Raw genomic sequence first — 17,956 nt, 5'->3', positions numbered from 1 at the left:
CTGTCAACTCTCCAAGTCTAGGGTTCTTACCCTGACTGGAAATTTCCTTCCAAAGTATATTTGCCTTTCCAGGTACTTTCTCCCCCTCGTCTCTCAGAACCCTCTCGCACAAGACCCCAACGCTGTTCTTATGCAGAAAGTAACCCCCTCAAGCTAACTGTCTCGCAGCTGGTATAATGACTGAGGGTAATGTCTACATTTAGACTGTGTCGTGGATGAGGATGAGGTTGGCTCCTTGTTAAATGGCTGGGACAGAGATGGAACATTTTTGGAATTGAGACGTCTCAATTTGACAAATTGATGTTCTCTGCTAAAAGTGGCATTGGGCTTTTTTTTTTTTTTAATTAAGATGCATTTATTTAATTGGGCTTGACACAAAAACTGGACAGAGAAACTTCATCCCTGAAGATGAAGGCCCAAGTCTAGGAGGCTGGTTCAGGCCTTTCTACTCCAGCACATGATGTAGGCAAGTGGCAGTTCTGGGGCTGGAGGGCAGGTGCAAAACCTCAAGTCTCAACATGGTCCTCGGATGATTTTCTGAGCTGCATGGGTGTGGGGACCTGCCTAGCCTGGGTCCTAAGGGAAACTGGTACAGCTCAGGGAGGATCCAGCCTTCTCGGAGGTGGGCATTGGCTCAGAGGGTGGGTGCAGATCCTTGACCCTTGCACCCTGGCTCTAACCTGGGCATCAGTGCAGATACTGGGGCAGAGGCAGGACTGGGAAGCTGGCAGGTGGGGATATGATGCTCAGCCCACCATCACATCTGCAGTCCTCATCAATAAGAGGCAGTCAGCAGTGTAAGCTGTACTGGAAATAAATGAATATTAACTTGTTCCTCAAACAGTCTAGTGTCTGATTTTCGGCCTGATTGGATTCTTCTTCCACGTAGAAACATTTCTCTCATATATAATCTCCTCTAGCCCCCAAAGTGTAATCAATACAAGATAAAGTAAGGTGAACTATGGGCAGACCTTTGCCCTTTCTAGAATAGTTATCTCTAAGGTGTGGTTGCAGATCAGCAGGAGAGAGGGGGGTGCCAGACCACCAGAGGATCATGTAGACTGGGAGCCAATCTTGCAGTGAATGGTGGTGTGGCTTGTGTGCTGGGAGTGGGAAGTGGGGGCTGTACCTGAGAATATTCACAAGTGTTTCTCTATAGGGGAAGAAAAAGGATGGATACATTAGAGCAGAATTGCCTCTTTTTACATAACTATATGTTCTTGGAAAGCTTTGTAAGCCAGATTCTTAGGATTCAAGGTGCTTCATTTTCCTTTTAATTAGCATTCAAGGATGTGCCTATAAACCTCCATAAAACAATATGGTGGGACATATGCAAAGACCCAAAGAAACTGCTCCTTAAGAGAACCCTTCAATCCACCAACTGAGAAAAATAGTAAAGGAAACAATTTGATAGTCATATACGTGTGGAAGCAGGGGAAAAGAGCCTAAATACAGCTGGGATTGCAATCAACATGCTGGCATCAGGTCAAGGGGTAGGCAGTCAAGAGGGCAGGACTTAGCATTCAGACACCTAGCACGGAGCAGTGCACAGGGTGAATAGGTCGGCATGTCAGCTGGGGTTCCAGGCACAGGGGCTCAGAGCATAAGCCACGGGAGTTGTAGTTCAGCTCAAGGGCACAGGACACACTCTCAATCAGACAACACATATTAGAGTAATCAGGTTCAGGAATTAGGAGTGAGGTTGGGGGCCAGGATGGGCCTGCTAATGATGCCCCAAATTATTAATTTAGCAGCCAGCGGCCTTCAGGAGGCCACCTGTTTCTCAAGCTGAGTCGTTAAAGAATAGCTCTCTTTAGCATACAGCCCTGGCCATCGTTTACCCTCTGCAATGAACACTGCGATAAAGTTCTCCTTACCTATCCTGTGGGGGAATTCTCAACTCATGCTGAACAGGTTGACTTTCTATACCATAATTGCTATTTGTGTCTGAAAATTTTAAGCTAGCAATGCCAAGATGCCTGCTTTCCTGTAGCACCTGCTTATGTGCTCAAATTTAACATGGCAATACAGCGCACAAGAGCTCACTGATGCTTAAGAGGATCTGTATGGAGGGAATGTGCAAGGGCAGCATACATACCTATGACAGAAAACTTGGATTAACCAGAATATTTGATTGGTTTCTAACAGCATGCCCCTCAACAGTGCCAGTTAATTGAAATGTCTGCCTCGAGCATTGTATTTGAAAACTTTTCAGACATACATCAACAAAATTCATGGCTTTCTTCCCTTCAGCACTAACATCCTAATGCCTTTGCTTACACATCCCAAAGCACCTCCCTGGGACCCATCTTATTTAGTCTATGCAAAGGGCTGCAAGCCTTGGATGAATCAGAACCTCAGAAATGTGTTCAACTCACAAAGCAGGGCTGACATATGTGTATGTGCGCATTTACATAGTTTTGCTTCCCTAAACGTATAATGGAGCGTCTGATCACATCAGTTAACTTTCTCCTTTTGCATTGCTCCCCTGGCCCCGCATCGCTCTGGGCCCACTTCTTACACTGAAGAGTGGGAAAGCCACTCTTCTCTCCCTGGTCCACCTGAGCTGAAAAAAGGTCCCAAATTGCCCTCTAGATCACAAATACCTGGCTGTCCCCCTCCTTCTGCCTGGACTTCCTCTACTTACGGATGACATCCCTGACACGGGCCAGCAACACCTAGACTGGGGATGCAGGTGTCACAAGGGGGCTACAAGCTGACAGGTGTGGGCTCCATGGGAGCGGGTGCCTATCCCATGGGATGCAAGGAAAGCAGAGCCAGAAATCTCCCCTGGCTGCCTCATTCTCCAAGATACATTTAGGCTATGAGTGCCGTACCCACTTCCTCCCATGGGGGAGCACTGCATTGACCTACACATGCCGAATTTAGGCCTGTGGCAATACCCACAGCCACAGGTGACCACTGTATCCTGGCAGAACTCTTGCTTTCAACCACTTGTCTCTGGCTTCATTCAACACAATTGGCATCTTCCACAGCTCATTTACCCCTTCTTGGGAAGAATGGTCTTTCTTGGGTTTTTGGTGGATTTCTTTGGGATCAGGTCAAATTAGAATAAGAATAATAAAAGTCCATCCAGTTAAGTGAAAACTTTAGGTCTATACAAAGGAAAATAATTTAAAAAAATACTATTTTGTACTTAGAGGAAACCTTTAAACTTTTGTCTATTCCTGGTGATGGGAACACAGATTTGGAGAAAAACATGTCAGTTTCCTCTAAAAGACGAAATGGCAGGGAAAGCCAGCTCCATATTTGCTCTAATTGTCTAGGGTTTGCAAATTCATGAGGGTTGTCACTCAGTGGCAAGCCATGTAGGAGTCCTGTTTCTCTAACCCAAGATAGTTTCTAGCCAAGAAGGGGTCAGAAGTTGATTTGATTTGGTGTTCCTGTTGGTGGAGGTGTTAATTCCACTCCCATACCCCCGGAATCCTCCAAGGTAAGAGAGGCCCCTGACAACCTTCTAGTCTCTCAATCTTTAGAGAGACCTCTGCTAAGGCTACAGAAGGAGGCCATTCCAGGGCCGCTTTTACTTCCTGGTGGGACAGCCACCACCCAGGATCCCTAGGGCCAGGCAGAGGCTGCAATCACTCACTTGCTCTCAGCCAGCGATACACAGTGACTAGGGGCCAGGTCATCCACCAGGCCATACCTAGCCCATAATTTTGCTGGGGCCTCAAGGGAGGAATAGGTTCTAGTAGAAGAACCAGATGAAGAGGATAAAGGGGAAAGAAAAAGAGGGAAAAGGGAGGAAGGAGAAACAAATGAAGGAGAAACTATAACTAAAAGGGTTGTCTTTCAACTGGGAACCAGCCACTCTTTATAATGCCACTTTCCACGGGGGGAAAATGTGCTCTAAGTTTCCAGTAATGAAGTTGGATATCTTCTAAACAAAGCCATACCCGCCAAGGAAGGAAATATTAAGTAAGCATTCAAGAGAACCAGAAGTTTTAGTCTTTTTTTTTTTTTTTAAATAATCTAGGTCAAGTTTTCTATCAGAATTGAGCTGAATTTTCTTTTTTGTTTTTAAGTTGGGATGGGACACCCAGATATGCCCTAAGATCACAATTTATCCTTGACTGGCTGATCACTTCAGCAAGGTCACTGTTATAGAACACATTTAAAAAGACAATCATTATAGGAAATAGGACAACAATAGCTGCTTCTACCTCCATGCTAGTATTAGGGTCAAGATCATCACACTCTGACTCCTCGGAACTGTTCGTCTCCTTGAAGGGCAGCATGAGGAGGGGGAAGAAAGAGAAAACAGTTAGAACCACAGGCAGCTTTTGCTGGGGAGTGAGGAGAACTTCAGAAAGGCATGAGCAATGGGAAGTTGGGCAGAGAAAAAAACCCAGGTGCTTCTAAGGAGGGGGTGCTGATCACCAAGGGTGGCAGCATGCTCTTTCCAGGGGGAGGAGGCTGGGATTGTGTGCGGCCGAGCATCTCGCAGGAAATAGCAGTGGAAGCAACCACATGAAGCATGAATGCTGGATAATTTAAACTCTTGTCTTCTGTGAGGCTGGACTTCCCAGATGAGAGTGAAGGAGGGAACGCAATTTCTTTTCCCCAAGAAGGACGTTAGAATGGGCTTCGGTTGTTCTTTTTTTTGCTCAGGAAGGGGGAAAAGTGCCAGGTAGATAATCACACGCTATAACAATGTTAAACATGAGCAGTCTAACTCCCATGGTCCAGAGTCAGATCTTTCCAGAAGGCCCAATGTAAGAAAAACAGATCCCATCATTCCAAGATGGACAACAAGGGTCTGCCAAAGCTTAGAATCAGTGGGTTCACAGTAAGATGGTGGATTATTACAAAACAGTAACTTGGGCTTCGCCAACGTGCCTCCCTTTCCTGCCCACGTGTAGGCCTGAAAATGTCATCGTCTGAATTCTGGGGAAAAGAAATGAAACTTTACCAAGGCCACAGTGGCCCTTAAATTCCAAACCTCAGACTTCACATGGTTGAAGGTTTGGCAGGCACTCCTAATCTCCTTACCCTGCGTGTATTTTCAAACCTAGGATACTGAACGGGCAGCTTTGGGAACTTTAGTATGAATCAAGCATCTTGCATTTTTACAAAAAGAATGCTGCAGATAATTTTGTTATAAAACATGTGCACGGTATAAAGAGAAAGGTATAAAAGAAAATAAAAGATACTTACGTATTTGAATTGAAGTTGCCAGGAGAAACAAAACATAAAAAATAAATTGATCTTGCATGCAAAATCCTGCTAAACTACTTCCCCTCTGGTCCACACACTGGGAAAAAAAAATCCCCATCCACCCAAATTGCCTCGTGAGAATGCTGCAGGGTGGGAGTAGATGAGAGGTGGGGCACGGCTCTGGAATACCTTACTCACTTTAACAGAGACTTTGTTGCCCAGAATATCCTTGGGTTTACGAGGCCCTGTGGCTTCATTTTTACCCGTGTTCTCCACTTCCGCCCGCTTTCTCATTCGTAGGGTATGCCATGAACATGACTTCCTGTTGTACCAAAAAATGCACCAATCAAAATGGCAGGTCAGGGCAGAGTGAGGCGGTGGGTGGGCTCACCACCCTTGGGTGAGTCAGTAGGTGAGGTGCTCCAGTCAAGCCCCAGCTCCAGAGGCCCCAAATCTGTGTGCCAGCTCATGTGGTGGCTGGTAGCTAGTTGATCTCACCTCCAATAAGAAGTGAGTGAGGATGAGCTTTGACCCCTCTTGAGAGATGTGCCAGGTTGGCCACAGCATTTAAGGAAAATATGAGTACTGGATTATTAAAATCTACCAAGGAAAGTTTTTATATCATACTGATGATGAATCCCTCGAGGACTGAGGAAGTCCCTTCCTGAACAGTATGGTGGGTGGTGGAAAAACAGGGTCGGGGCGGGGGGGGGGAGTAAAACAGAAAAGATCAGTGTGTTTTATAAGTGTATAAGCTACTGGCACTTTCCCAGGACCAGATATAAAGACCCAAAGGGATGATTTTGAGGTTTTCATCCCATTATTTGTATTTGGGCTGTGGCCACTTCCGCACACTGCAGTACAGATAGGACTTTTTTCTGGGGCATTTGACTTGATACATGGTTGAGCACCACTCATTTATCTGGACATTTTAGGATGAAGTGCTTCTTGGTCTATGTCCTCCACATCTCTCAGTGTTTGTGAATAAAAAGCTCTGTTGACCACTAAGAAGTCCTAGAGTTTTCCTGCTGGGAGAAGACCCAACGTGTGCTCTCAAGGAGGTGAGGGCAGCAATCCCCTTTCACACTACCCTTAACTTCTTCCTTCCCACAAGGGGGTTGGAAGCTACTTCACAGACCTGTAAAGAAAAACTCAGAGCAGAGCTCTTGAGTTGCATATATGTCAGGACTCAAAAGACAAAGACAGCAAAAGCCAAGTCACAAAGAACATTAGTGACCCTGGGCAGGCATCCTCAATTTCAGGTGTGGTCACAGAATTTGGATGAAGTTCTATCATTGCCTGGAATAAGTGAGGTTGGCTTTCCTTCAGTGTGTCCTTGTCAAATTTGGTCCTTTGCAGACAGAGCTTGATGAAAAGAGCCTTCAGTAAGGGAGGGAGGAGAGAAGGAGGAGAGAGAGAGAGGCATATGAGATTTAGGAGAAAGGAGAATGTTTCAAAATGCATAGCATCTCCTCCATAAAACTCCATATATGTCAGGAATTTTAGGATGTCCTGACGGTGTTCCCAAAATATTTATCACTAACACACATGCTCAGTGATCACCCTTCTGAATAGGAAAGGGCAAGAACAGTCATGTTCTCAATTTGGGGGTCAAGCGGGCTCCACCAGAAAGCAAGAATCTCTTGGCCAGAATTTCTCTTGTATCTCCCGAATAGGCAGGCTCTCTAAGCACACCAGCAACTCGCTTCAGTTGTTGTACCTGAGCAAGAACCAGTCATGGAAACTAACCTTAGATAATATCACTGTTAACTTCCAACATTCACTTCATATCTTTACCCCCCAAATCCGCATCCCTGACCCAGTTTGAGAACATCTTGAGTCAGGGAGGCCCATGCTGAAAAGATTCCCAGGGCGAACAGCATGGTGCGTGCATGCGTGAGTGTGGGGGTGTGTTCCTGCATTTATCACAACCCTCTGGGTCATTCAGTGTGCTTGGTGAGAGACTAGAAATGTGACAAATAATGTTCAGAAGGAAGACTCAGTAGTATCAGTGGCAGGACAGGGTCAATTTCATATTCTTCTTTCCAGAAGAAGTCGTCATCATGGTTTGGGGAGCTTCCATCTCTTGGCCACAAGCCCAGGAACTGATGTGGAGACAGGGTTTCAGTGACCTTTATGCTGTGGGCATCACAACCAACTCTGCCCCTCGTGGTCACAGCAGTCCCTGGGGAGGGTGCGGTGAGTGTCCTTCCCTGATAAATACTGACAGCCACTTTGAGTCAGACGCTCCGTTCCATCCCCACCAACCCCTGCACAAGAGAGGCTGACAAGGAACCAGAATGACCCAATTGTATTTGGATCTGTTCTCTTTCACCCAGGCTCACATCCCTCCCATGGAAGGCAGGAAAAAGGTGCAAAAGTGAGGAGGAAGTGCTGGGTGCCTGGATAATTAGATTACAAATCGTGGTAAGTGAGCTCTAGAAGGCCGTTGACTAATAAGAACTTCAATGATTTGAGGGCCTTTATTTCCAAGCCTTCTTAAATGGTACCAAAACAAATGTCTTAAAAGTAAACTGGATTGGGTCTATGGTGCCTTAGAGACCCCCACTGATTTCCAGCTGGGCCTGTGGTTACCTAGAAAGGCCAGGGTGAGGCTGGTAGCCTCTATCCTCCAAACTAGAGAAATGCCAAAGAAGCACTGTGTCCTGTTGTGCCCCTGCTCAGCTATGTCATGGGGAGTCCCTTCCACCTGTGCCATGGATGACCACTGAGCTTGGAGAGTGGTGGGGGATGCAATCTAAACACTGTCTTGTGCTCAAGTCACCACTTCATGTCAGCACCTCAAAGGCGCCCAGCGGGACAGCATCCAATCGGAATCATTCCACATCTCGGAGGTTAGAGAAAAAAAATAGGGGCTGTTTAGAAGGGAAGCCTAGTATTGGAGCTTGGGTGACAAAAGCACTTTTTGTGTAGGGAAAAACTGCCAATGCATTCAACCAATTCCTAAAATACAGAAAGGAAAAAAAAAAAAAAAAGAATTGTTTGCACATTTAAAACTCCCAGAATAGTGAAATAGGGGAAAAAGGGTCAACTAGTCTTTAACCTCATTAAAACATGCTCATGGTGAAAATTTATTTTACATATTTAAAATAGTACATTTAAAATTATTAGTTACATTACAGGTACAATGATGAACATTGTGGCTCTCCATTTATATTGCACAACCTGACTTCATCCATATGGGGTTCTTTAAATAGTGCAAAATACTTTATACAGGAATGTGTTCGAAAGGGTCTTCGCAACCAAACTAAGGAAAAGAAATATCTTACAAATTACCATGAACATATATTAAAGTGACAGGGGAGGGGAGAAGTTAAAAAAAAAAAAGTTACAATCTGTACAGAGGAATTGCCATAGACAACCAAAAAGTTCCCTCTCTCCTGAGAGAAGCAGCAGGCCTCTGACCTACACAGGTCTGGCATTGGTGCTAAGGTCATTTTTTGGTGTCAATCAAAAAAAAAAAAAATATATATATATATCAGTAACTTAATACAATATAAATAAAGTCCAGTCCAGTGAATCCTGTGGTGGGTCAAATGGAGCAACGGAAGGCATGCCTTTTGTCATCTAGGGTTTCAGTAGGGTTCTTTTCTTAATGGGGGAGGGGGAGAAAAAAAATGAACAGAAAATTATAACCCAAAAGGAAAAAAACCCACAGCCACTACCGTCAACAACCACAAAAAAAGCCCGGAACAATCCAGCCTGGATGCCCCATGCTGCGTGCAGTTCCAGCACTCAAATATTGGTTCCGGTGGCACTGTCGAGAATAAGCAGCGGTCATTCCCTAGCGTGTGTTTGCATTTTTGTGTTCTTTGTTTGGTTTTGATTTTCTAATCCACACACTCCTCTCCCGGGGAAGCCAACGAGGCACTTACTTGATGCTTCCGTCACTACTTTCTGCTGCCGCGGTGGCTTTGGTGAGGGGTGCCAGGACGCTGCCCGGGACCCAGCCCTCGGCCGCAGGGGAACAGTCGCTGGCCGGCTGGTACACCAGGCACATGTTCTGCTGGTTGACGGCGAGGACCTGGACCACCTCACCTTGGCTCACACAGATTTCGTTCTCCTTCAGTGCATAGTAATCTTTGATCACGGCCATGGAGGAGGTCCCATTGCAGCCCCCCAGGTCGCCCTGCTAGGAGACAAGGGCAAGGGGGACATGGATACAGGAAGGCTGGTTCACACAGGTAGCCTTATATCCCACTGCGTGCTTAAAGGCCAAATCCTACTGCGTGCTTAAAGGCCAAATTTCCCACCAGCAGGGTAAATAGCAGGCAGAAGATTATCTTGAGCAATAAAATTAATGTACAAATGTGCTCTGAAAATCTATTTGTTATAGCAATGTTGTATATAATATTATAATCAGGGGTGAATGGGTAGAGAACTGTCCAGCCTAGGGAAAAGCATAAACACACCTTCCACCTGGAAGCCCCTCACTAGCATGCAACCTTCCTGCCAGCATCCTCTAATGTAAGGAAGAGGGTGGCACAGGGATACGTAAGCAGTTGGGCAGAGTGAGGTCAGGGCAAAGGTCAGGTCAGGGTCACACCCCCCTAATGGAAAGAAGACAGACCTTCTGAAACATTTTTTCTTCTTTGTGAAAAAGCATCAGTTTCCTGCTACATTCTGATCTCCTTTGAGACAGAAGTAACAATGAGACATTTGCCCAGTTCAATGGCAAGACCATGACCTACCCTGACCCAACTCTAGTGGGAACAAAACTCCTCTGGTCCTGCCTGTGTTCATTAAAACAAGAGGTCATACCTCTGTGGCTTTTTCACATGACTATACCAGGAAAGCTACTTCTAGACCTGTACCTCCCATGGAGGCCTGGCTACCTCACAGAGCACGATGAGAGCCAGAAATTCTTCAATAAATTTGACAAAAGGCCGTTATGACTTCACCTAATTCACAAGGAGTTTTTAAGGTAGAAAATCATTTCCAGGTAATATGATGAAATAGGTCAGTACAGTTAGTCTAATACAGAATTGAACTTGGATATTAATAGTTGATTTTTTAAAAATATTTTCATTAATAATTAAAAAATCAATATCATCCAATTCGGATAAAACAAATAAAAGTATAAAATCAGAACATGTAAGTAAAAAAAAATGTAGACGTTCCTGTTCACAGACCCATTGAGTTCTAGAGGCAACTGAGACCTAATGAGATTAATGAACTGCCTGAGGTTCTAGGGCAAGTGAGTTACAGAATTTGGGTTGGAACCCAGATTGCCTGAATTCCTAATCTAGCACTTTTCCCATTTATTCCCATGCCTACCACTTTGTAGGGTCCTACACAGCTGTGTGGACGGGTCTACAGTTAGTTCTATGCCGTCCTCACAGTGATGTTTAAATTGTGGATTATCTGTGATAAATGTCTAATCCAAGCCTGCTTTTCCCATTCACACACAGATGAGCCATTTCCCCGCACTGCATCTGTCAGTGGAGGGCAAAGGACTGTGAGCTCACTTCAGCAGCTCATCATTAGAAAGCATGATCTCTTTCAGACGTCAAACACTAGAGTTGTGACTTTTAGGTGATCCAAAGCACGACTACTCTGGTATAAGTCATCATTGCCACTACAATATTACCTTATATCTGCAGGGTTTCTGCAGATGACAATAGCTCTTTAACACAGAATGTCTGAGCACAGGGAGCTGGTCTAACTCACTCAATTTGTAGGGGAAGAAAGAGAAATAATTGAGACTAGGCTGTATTCAGTGGGTTGTTCTGGTAAATGAGCAGCATAAAAAGAAGCTACTTCTTTTTTCTAAAGTGAGCACAGAGGCTGTGCCCTCAGAGTGGTGAGGCTGGGGGTAATAGGCTGTCACTTACCTTGGTGGCCTCAAACTTGTCCCCAGGCTGGTGATAGTCAAACCCTGGACTGCCATTGGAGGTAGATATCTTCAGGGGTGGCAGAGGCGGGTTATAGCTGGAGCCCTTTGGGGGCTTGTCAGAGCCCCCGGGGACAGAGGAGTAGGGCCTGGGGCTGGCTTGGGGAACTCTAGATGGCTGCGACCTCATCACAGCTGTGTTCCTTTCTTTCCGCTGGTACTCAATGGGCGACTGTAGTGCTATAGGGTAAGAGCAGACAGTTACTCTGAGGTCTAGGAATCTCACAAGGATTTGGAAGCTTAGTACACACAGGCTTTATGCCAGGCATAATGGTAATACACGAGGAAGACACTATTCTTGCTTTTAAGGAAGTTATGATCTACCGTGAGGACGAAGAAACCTACGTTAATGATGGAAATGCAAAAACGAAATGGTGCCATATATGAGGTACAAAGTGCTGTGCAAAAGGATGGAGAGAAGTGTGTGCATGTGTGTGGGTGGACACTTCTATGGGGGTGGTGGTGGTACTAAGCTTCAGACTGTGCAGGAGGTAGGCAAGTGTGAAGTGTGTCTGGGCAACAGGATGGAGTCAGATCACCTGCAGCAGAAGACCATCGGTGGAGGAAGAGATGAGACATAAGGGAGGTTGTTGGCACCATGACTGAAAAATCTGCAAAGCCCTGCTAACGAGGCTGGGTTTAATTCCAAAGATCTTGAGAAGTGATTGGATTAAATGAACTTGAACATTTGAAATTCTCTCGCCAGAGCCACATTTTGAGGAATATATTAGCCTTGGAGCAGCAGTTGGGAGGAGGGCTGGAGAGGCCGGTTCAGAAACCATGAGGCAGTGGCAAGCCAGCGACCCAAGCAGAGCAGAGCCAATGAAAATGTAGAATGGATATGACGTGGCAGGTGTTCAGAGGGAGATTAGACTCTGCCACAGCCTGGATGGGAGAAGAAGCCAAGAACTGATGGTCACTCCGGTTTGGGGTCTGGCAGAATGGTCGTCGGTGGAACTCAGGAGACAGAGGAAAGACATGAGCTTTGTTTTACAGACTTTAAAATAAGAAAGTTCAAAGGCTTGAGTGCTAAAGAGGTATAGCCAGGCAAAAGTCATACAGGTCAAATTCTGTAATAATGACTTCCACAGCTGGCCCAATTTTGTCATTTTTATCAGTATTTTCTGCAAAAAATATTTAAGTAGGTTAACAGCTGGGGCCCAGAGAACTTTCAATTATAGGGATATTTCTATAGCAATAAGTGTGTGCTTCAGTAGGACTCAACATAGGGTTCACACTTCTCTTTGAGGTCTCAGGAGGGAAAGATTGGCCCTGAGATGCCTGCATATGCCTCTGTAAGTAAAAGGCTAGCCCTACTCTATCATCACATCCTTGTCTCCTGAGTGTGATAAAGGCTCTTGCCAGAGCTCAGCCTTTCTCCCTGGTGTTCTGTAGGCATTAAATATTTAGGTATTGATAATCGAGTTCAGTAATATCTCCATAATTCACTATAATTAAGAGAAAGATCTCTTGGAACCATGTAAAAGTCTGAATCACTGATTATGCCCAAAGAAATGCAGTTCTAAGTTTTAAGTAGATAGCAGGGAGTTTGGAAGCAGGCCTTATTGAACTAACTTCATGAATCAGTACCCATCACATGGAACTGGGGTATTACTTGATTAGGTGTAATAACTGTGCTGAAGTGTTTCAAAGTAATATGGCTTTTTATTTTTATTTTTATTTTTTTTTTAATTAAAAAAAAATTTTTTTTTTCAACGTTTATTGATTTTTGGGACAGAGAGAGACAGAGCATGAACGGGGGAGGGACAGAGAGAGAGGGAGACACAGAATCGGAAACAGGCTCCAGGCTCTGAGCCATCAGCCCACAGCCTGACGCGGGGCTCGAACTCACGGACCATGAGATCGTGACCTGGCTGAAGTCGGACGCTTAACTGACTGCGCCACCCAGGCGCCCCAGTAATATGGCTTTTTAAATGAATGACACAGCGAGCCTCTGTTCTTCTGCTAGTCAGTCTCAGTTTGTATAGCTCAGGTCTTAGGATCAGGGAAGTTAATCCCTCCTGAGAGGGTTTGTTTCTGGCTGATATACAGCATCTTATGCCTGATCCTGTTTCTTTCTTTGCTTTGTTTGCTAGGGAGTTCATAGATACATGCGTGCCCTACCATTAGCAACTATCTGTAGTTTGTGGTTAAAAGCCTAATTTTAAGTTATACGGTTCTGGGCTCAAGTCCTTTTTCTATCACCTACTGTTTTTGTGATCTTGGACAAGTTTACTAACCTCTGTGACTCCTTTTCCTCACCTGAAAACGACAGGGTGATAGGACTTACCTTTCCATGTTGACATGAGGATTAAATGTGATGATACATGTGAATACTTGCTTAGCATCGTGTCTGGCACAGAGAAAAGACTCAACATGTGTGAGCCATTATTGTTACTTCAATTATTTCTAGTTTCAATTTTTTCTTATTTGTCTTTTGTACTGACTTGATAAACTTAAACATCTCATTGCGGCTTAGAATCAGAAATGCTTAACTAATAGAATGCAATATAATGACATATTTTATATACGTGCTCTTTCTTGCACAAAACTGTTTTATCAACAAAGGTATTAATTCAAAGTTCTAGGAGTAAGACTGATGCTATAGGGAGCTGGCCGTGTCTGCCTGCTCCCAGTACCGCTGGCAGGTGCACACAGTATGTGCAGCGTGGGCAGAGTAAATCGTCCCTCTTTTTCACACAATGAGCCAACAGAGGCCCAGAGAAATGTCGTGACCTGCCCACAGTCCTAAATGGCATGTCACCTTTCATCTTTCCCCCATAGCATTCAGGTCCATGCCGGACACCCAGCAAGTGCTGTTTGCGCCATTGGAAAGACTCCAGATTCCAGTACTGGCAAGAGGTGACACATCTGATAGTGGATCTGTGTGTGTGTGTGTGTGTGTGTGTGTGTGTGTGTGTGTGTATGGGCATATATGCTTGCTCAGTTTGTGCATGTGTGTGCATGTGTGTGTACATACAGGCATATGTGCTTACTGAGTCTGTGCGTACACGTGTGTGTGTGTGTGTGTGTGTGTGTGTGTGTGTGTGTACATACAGCCATATGGGCTTGCTGAGTCTCTGGGGTAACTTCATTACTGGTTATATTCTGCCTTCAACTTCAAGCTCTGTTTCTGCTCAGAGAAACTTCTGAGCTCATCAGCTTGAGAGGTGAGTGCTAGTTTAACACCCTATACTTCCTCTCACATGCCAAGCTCAACATGAAGACAATCCCAGCAGTGAAAAAAATATAGAAATGTAAACAAGGTAGCAATGCCATTTCTGGTTAGGGGGCTCCTGCAGGGTCCGTAGCGAGCTATATTCTGTGTGTAGTCATCTGTTCTGAAAAGTTTCAAAGTATTACTGAAATTCAGTGATCACCTCTCATTTGAAAGGGCTCAGGTTGGCCAGCAAGAGGACTCATCTAGGCTCTCGCAGTGATCTGTCAAACTCCCAGTATTTGCTAGGTAACACCAGAGAACCTGAGAAAGTACCAGCCGTTAGCCACCAAATGGGAAAACATAGGTCACTGATCGTTGATGTGCCCAACTCAGCCTTTTGCCACAATTAATACCAACTGGCAGCTGGCCACAAAGCATACACCCTATGTCTAGGCTCTAGAGAATAGCTCTTCTTTTGGAAAGTTGGGGTTTCTTTATCATGTTCCATCTGTTCCACTGGTGTATTCAGGCTTAGAACAAATCTAAACAAAGTGTTCCTGAAAACTACAAGTTTGTCATCCATATAAAATGTCATCTGGGCTCATGAAGTCACCATGAGCCCAGACACAAGGAAGCTCAGAGGCATGGGGTTCCCTGAAAATGGCTGCTGGAAGCCAGGCCCACTGATACCTACCATTTAGGAAGTCTCGCTGTGTTTCTAAGACTTGATTGATGTCCTGCACCCAGGCCTGCTGGATGTCCGCGTTGGCAGCTTGCAGAATGACCCTCTCTGAAGTCTCCCTGTTCATGAGTGCAAACTTGCAGGGGTCATTGTCCACGTTCTCCTCCAGGACCAAGTAATTCATCTGGAAGAACCCAAGTTGATTCTTTTGGTATTTAAGTGGTTTAAAAAAAACAAGAGCACCCTGTATACACTGTATGTTAGCCATCTTGACAATAAATTATATTAAAAAAAATCAACAACATATTATACTTCCTCAAAGTTTTTATTTCGGGAGACATTTCCACAATTTTGTCCTGGATCTAATAGCTAAATACTTTGGTTTCTGTCTTTGATGAATGACATGGTACTGGAGAGCCTGCAGGATCTGTAGGACCTGCACTCAGCCTGTCTTTTTCTTTCAAAATATTTAACCTTCATGCCCCCTGCATGTTGGGCTGAAAGACTGTCAAGGTTGTGAATTGGTACTCACGCCAGGTCTCTGTCTCAGGGAAGCAGCTCCCTGGGTTTGGCTCTTCCTTGCTCTTTTTTTTTAATTTTTTTTTTTTAACGTTTATTTATTTTTGAGACAGAGAGAGACAGAGCATGAACGGGGGAGGGTCACAGAGAGAGGGAGACACAGAATCTGAAACAGGCTCCAGGCTCTGAGCTGTCGGCACAGAGCCCGACGCGGGGCTCGAACTCATGGACCGCGAGATCGTGACCTGAGCCGAAGTCAGATGCTTAACCGACCAAGCCACCCAGGTGCCCCGGCTCTTCCTTGCTCTTTGTCATCCCCACTGGGAGCCTTACCTTGATGCTCCTTTTGAACATGTAGCCCGGGGTGAGGGATCCCTTCCTTAGCAGTTCACTGAAGATGACGATTTGCTCAAAGAGGAACACGCGCCTCTCCTTGGTCCGGGACTGCATGCCCGCGTCCAGCTCAATCACATAGAACGTGTCCTGCTGCAGCAGCTTCCCCTGAGCGGTCAGGGTGCCCTGATGGAAGGAGGTGCTGGGGTGAAGGAAGTGAAAACCTGGCAGGGGGCCACAGCCCTCTGGGTCCACAGGACCTGCCCCACTGAGGACACAGACAACAGACCTGGCACTAAAAGCCCCAGGACTCTAGTAAGAGATTGAATTAAGACCCATCCATTCAACTAGGGCAGATACAGAGCTCTGGGGGAAAAGGGAAAGAAACCACTAAGAAGCAGCTGTAAGGAAGAAAGGAAGGAAGAAAGGTAAAATTATTAGCTAAAACGATGTTCAGGAATTATCCTGGCTCTTCTTATTTTTTATTAAAAGGAGAGCAGAAAGTAGGGGACACCTGTAGCCTTTCTGCCCCTAGGGCTCTGAGAACTGTTGCCTTCCTGGCTCCCTCGCAGCATGGGCCAAGGACCTCGGCTACCCTTATGGCCACAAACCAACCTGTGGCCAAGGGAAGTGATACAGGCAGGACCACAGGTAATCTGAATTGGGCCGCTCTCCTCTCCATCTGTTATTTCAGGATGAAGTCTTAGAATTAGTCTAATTCTGAAGTCTTAGTCTCCTGCTACCGATCAGCAGGTGAAGTTGGAGTACCATACACAGGTGCCCATGTTTTATAAGCTGATAGATATTTCTTTGGGTCCTGTGATCCTTCTTAAAATGCTTCCAGCTAGCAGGTCACTTGCCAGCCTAGGTAGTGGAGCCTATTTGGTTTGCCAGTTTCTAACCCGATTTTCAGAGACATCTTCACATCTTCAAAGGGAATATGGCCCAGCCCAGCAGGTCTTCAGAGATGCTATTGGAGACCCCTGCTTTCTCTACTGTTCTGCAGCAAGAACACGCCGACACCTGAGATAGCAGCCAGAGGGCCACCTCTGAACCATACTCTCTCAGGTGACGACTTTCACCCTTCAGTAAAAATGTGGGCCATTTGCTGCACATGATGCCTTATTCCAAATAGTACCCGGCACATGGGTCATTTTTCTTCCCTATTCCTGAGAAATGCCTGCCCTCTGCTTGGATCATGGCTCCTTATTGCCAAGGTCGGCAGCCAAACAGGCTTATCTCTCTCCTGGTCCAGAGTTAATATTAAGCCAGTGACCAGCTAGCCAGGAAAGCTCTAAAAGCTCTATTAATATTACATAAGAACCTGACCCATGAATGATAGCCCTGCTGATGTGCTGAAGGGAAGGCTAGAGGATTTAAAAGACAGAGAGTCTCTAAGTGGGGAGGCTAACTTCCCCCTGGTCTAAAGCCCTGGGCTTCAGAAAGGACGTAGGGACATTCATGGCCCTTCTTAATTAGCTGAAGGAATGCAAAGAAGATTCCCTGCAACTGGATGGAAAAAGGAGATGGTGGTGTTTGACTGAAAAGAGAAGGTAATTTTGTAGTCTGTGTGTGGCCTTCTGTGGACATACACGTGCATGCACGACACAGCTCCTGTGGAGTCTAACTTGAGCCAACACAGTCAGATGCTCTTCCCCTATTAGTGGTCAGCACCTCCAAAGACTCAGAGAAGGTCAAGCCAGACTCCTCCTCAGAAACACGGGGACATCAAGGCTTAAGACCAAAAGGGATTACTTGGTTTGTTCAGAATAGCCTCAGACCTAGCATAGCCCCAAGGGAAAAAGTGTAAAAGTTCATCCAGTATGACTAGAGGAAAACCATGTAAGAACGCAGAGTAGATTTCTGCTGCAAACCCCTGCTTACTCTAATGCCACAGGTGTACCGTGGAGAATCAGGAATCTATGAAAAATAAACAGCAAAGAAAAACTCCACATAGTTCCTGGTCATAACAAAGCAGTGGCAGACAGGGACACCAGAAAGGCCTTGGAGGGCAAGGAGGACAAGAGAATTTGGCTCAAGAATATCATGAATCCAACTAATTAACCCAAACCTGAATGTAGCATCTCCTAAATTTACTTATAGACAAGTCTGCTGCTTTTCTTTTTTCTTTTCTTTTCTTTTCTTTTCTTTTCTTTTCTTTTCTTTTCTT

The 17,956-nt window shown here is 45.3% G+C and overlaps 1 protein-coding gene across 8 annotated transcripts in view; it reads right to left on the bottom strand.

The window, feature by feature from the left end:
- LOC125921791 (kalirin-like) overlaps positions 1 to 17,956 on the bottom strand; it is a 117,138-nt gene that overhangs the window by 30,543 nt on the left and 68,639 nt on the right. For 4 of the 8 annotated variants that reach the window (XM_049629453.1, XM_049629454.1, XM_049629457.1 and 1 more), the window contains 4 exons: positions 15,787 to 15,972; positions 14,947 to 15,118; positions 11,034 to 11,272; positions 8,990 to 9,328 (listed from right to left, as the gene is read on the bottom strand). In XM_049629453.1, the coding sequence (XP_049485410.1) occupies positions 9,071 to 9,328; positions 11,034 to 11,272; positions 14,947 to 15,118; positions 15,787 to 15,972 (855 nt within the window). In that variant the 3' untranslated portion in view covers positions 8,990 to 9,070. Of the gene's footprint in view, positions 1 to 4,184; positions 4,245 to 5,376; positions 5,501 to 8,989; positions 9,332 to 11,033; positions 11,273 to 14,946; positions 15,119 to 15,786; positions 15,973 to 17,956 lie in introns of those variants that run through there. The other 4 variants (XM_049629455.1, XM_049629456.1, XM_049629459.1 and 1 more) reach the window with 3 other exon arrangements.

This window comes from Panthera uncia, chromosome C2, assembly GCF_023721935.1.
Source record: "Panthera uncia isolate 11264 chromosome C2, Puncia_PCG_1.0, whole genome shotgun sequence".
Taxonomy (NCBI): Eukaryota; Metazoa; Chordata; class Mammalia; order Carnivora; family Felidae; genus Panthera; species Panthera uncia.
This window is presented reverse-complemented; position numbering and strand designations above follow the sequence as displayed.